The sequence below is a fragment of the Oratosquilla oratoria genome, unplaced genomic scaffold (genome assembly GCF_046742065.1).
Source record: "Oratosquilla oratoria isolate Oo_2021 unplaced genomic scaffold, ASM4674206v1 SCAFFOLD47, whole genome shotgun sequence".
In the NCBI taxonomy this organism is placed as follows: domain Eukaryota; kingdom Metazoa; phylum Arthropoda; class Malacostraca; order Stomatopoda; family Squillidae; genus Oratosquilla; species Oratosquilla oratoria.
Genome location: NW_027467711.1, coordinates 643,317 through 645,939, shown reverse-complemented (window position 1 = coordinate 645,939; position 2,623 = coordinate 643,317). Strand labels below are relative to the sequence as shown.

Sequence of the window (2,623 nt, the reverse complement as noted above, 5' to 3'; positions counted from 1 at the left end):
TCACCGGAGAGATAATACCTTCTTCAAGGAGTCTGTCAATCTCCTGATCAATCTTAGCTCTGAGTGTGTACGGAACAGTACATGCTTTACAAAACTTTGGTGGGACCGACTGATCAACCTCTATAGTGAACCGACGTTCCTTATAGCAACCTAACCCCTCTGAAAAGAGTTCAGGAAAATCATGCAACATAGACGTAGCAATAGCAGAACCAGCTGAGAGTTTATTAGCATCCTTTAACAGGCCTAGCCTCCTCATGAGAACTCTACCCATTAAACATGGACCTTTCCCTTCGACTACAACCAACTTTGTCGCATCTACTGAGGAACCATCTTCAAATTTAGCAGAGACAGTTATGTCTCCCAATACCATTAGAGGTGTACCTCCATACGCATTCACCACTGTAAGAGATGCATTTAGCGGAGGACGTTCTGATTCCACAGGCCAAAACCCTCATACTGACATCGAGGCATTAAAGAACAAGTAGCGCCTGTGTCCATCTCCATAGGAACACGCACTGAATCTAGGGTGATATCCACCATGATAGGCTCGTCACTTACATTCTCTGAAATAACATATACATATTCATAACTGGAATCAACTGAGGACTCCGTGGGCAACTCGTTACAGTCAGTAAAGTTTACATTACCCTTCGACGGAGTAGTCTTGGACTTCGATGTGTAACACATCTTCTTAAGGTGCCCCTTCTGTTTACACAAATGACACGAAGCATTCTTGAAAGGACAATCACACTTCCAATGCAACTTACCACACCCTGAACAAGGAGTCTTAGGAACATTAGACATATTTCTAGCACTGGAAACATTAGTGGATTTTGTCTTACTATAAGGATAGCTCTTAGAAACTGTACTAGAATTAGGATTTGAGGTGGAAGTCTTCTTAGTAACCTGCTGCTTACTAGGTACATAATGAACTGAGCCACTAGCCATAGCTTGAACATCCTTCGATGCCGTCTCCCTAGCTGTAGCCATACTAACAGCTTTCTCAAAGGTTAACTCAGACTCAGTTAACAATACTTGCTGAATCTTATCACTAGCAAGACCCATTACAAATCTATCACGTAGCATCTGAGATAACGTTGTCCCAAACTCACAAGTGTGGGCAAGAGCTTTCAACGCAGCTACAAAATCCTTTACAGACTCATTAGACTTCTGGGCACGAGAATAGAATTTATAGCGCTCATAGATAAGAACAGGCGTAGGTTTGAAGTGTGCCCTAAGCGTATCAAGAACTTTATCTAAAGCACTCTCTTCCGGTTTTGCAGGAGAGAGCAAATCCCTAGCCAATCCAAAGATTTTAGGTCCCGCCAACGTGAAGAATGCAGCCACCTTCTTTGCGTCACCCACATCATTAGCAACAAAATACATTTTAATTCTACTGACATACGAATCAAAATCCTCCTCTGACTCATTGTACGGTTCAATTGAACCAACCCTATTAGCCATGGTTAGCCAAGAACAAAGAACTTCACCAAACCAGAGAAAACAAGAAAACTAACCTCAACATAGATTAGGCTATAGTCACACCTAACCTTAGAAAACTGCAAAATTACCTCATCACAAAAAAAAACTGAACAATAGCATAAGTATGTACAAATAGGCCTAATAGCAATTGCGATGAATAATAGAAATAGCCTCGCAATACAAAAGGTTACAATAAAACGCAATTGTAAGGACGCAATGAATGTAAACAAAATATTAGCGCAGGTAAGATAGATATGCGGTTTTAGAATAGCCTAGCTTGCCCACAAAATTCCACTAGCTAACCTATAGCAATTTTCCAATACGTTAACTATACTAAGTCTAAGGTACCAGCACGAAGTTTCCTACTTAGGGTATCAATCCCGTCTCGTCGCCAATTTATATGCAAGATCGTACCCGCATATAAAGTATAGGATTAGGAAAACATTAACTATATGTATTAATTACTTACGGTTGGCACAGGTCCCATAGAAAAAGGTAGGGGCCGGTAGGAACAATCGCGGCAAGCTGGGTACGCAAAAGTGTAAGTCCGTTTAGTCATAATCGTCCATAATGTCTTACGTACCTGTCTCCCTGGATTGTCTTACCGGCGTCTGGTGTGTCAATATGTAAGTAGTTAAGTATACGTTATGTTGGTAGGCAATGTACTAGTACCCAACTGGTGCTCCTAACAACTGACTGTACTGTGGTCAACTGCTGAATGCCCAATCCGTTCTGCCGACGTCGGGCTGTCGTCCGCGCGCGCTCTACCTCCGAAAGCGTCGTTCATTTGTTTTGTGTTTTTAGTAGCTAGTTTAAATGACGTTACTGCAGGTGGACTGGCTGGTGAGGTTATTTAATGTTTGCTGGAGAGAGGGTAGTGCCAGAGGACTGGAGGAGTGCCTGTATAGTTACACTTTACAAGGGAAAAGGGGACAAGTGTGAGTGTAGTAGTTTCAGAGGGATTAGCTTGTTAACCCCTTCCATACGGTGACGCCTACGTAGGCGTCATGAGGAGCAAGTGGGTACGCGAGGATGCCGACGTCGGCGTCTTGATTATATTTATTGTAGTTGTACCAGCGTGACCCCCATACTCTGTAAACTGGCTTCATCATATTTTCTATGGTTATCAAAATTCAAGGGT

General features: G+C 42.5%; 1 protein-coding gene across 1 annotated transcript; it reads right to left on the bottom strand.

Annotated features, from left to right (window-relative positions):
• Positions 1 to 414: 414 nt before the first annotated feature.
• Positions 415 to 1,464, bottom strand: LOC143023365 (uncharacterized). Its single transcript, XM_076181884.1, has one exon. It carries the CDS (start codon positions 1,462 to 1,464, stop codon positions 415 to 417), a length of 1,050 nt encoding a protein of 349 aa, XP_076037999.1.
• Between the last annotated feature and the right edge of the window lie 1,159 nt (positions 1,465 to 2,623).

Excerpts from the sequence above, each read along its gene's own strand:
- LOC143023365 (XM_076181884.1), bottom strand. The coding sequence starts at position 1,464 with ATGGCTAATAGGGTTGGTTCAATTGAACCGTACAATGAGTCAGAGGAG.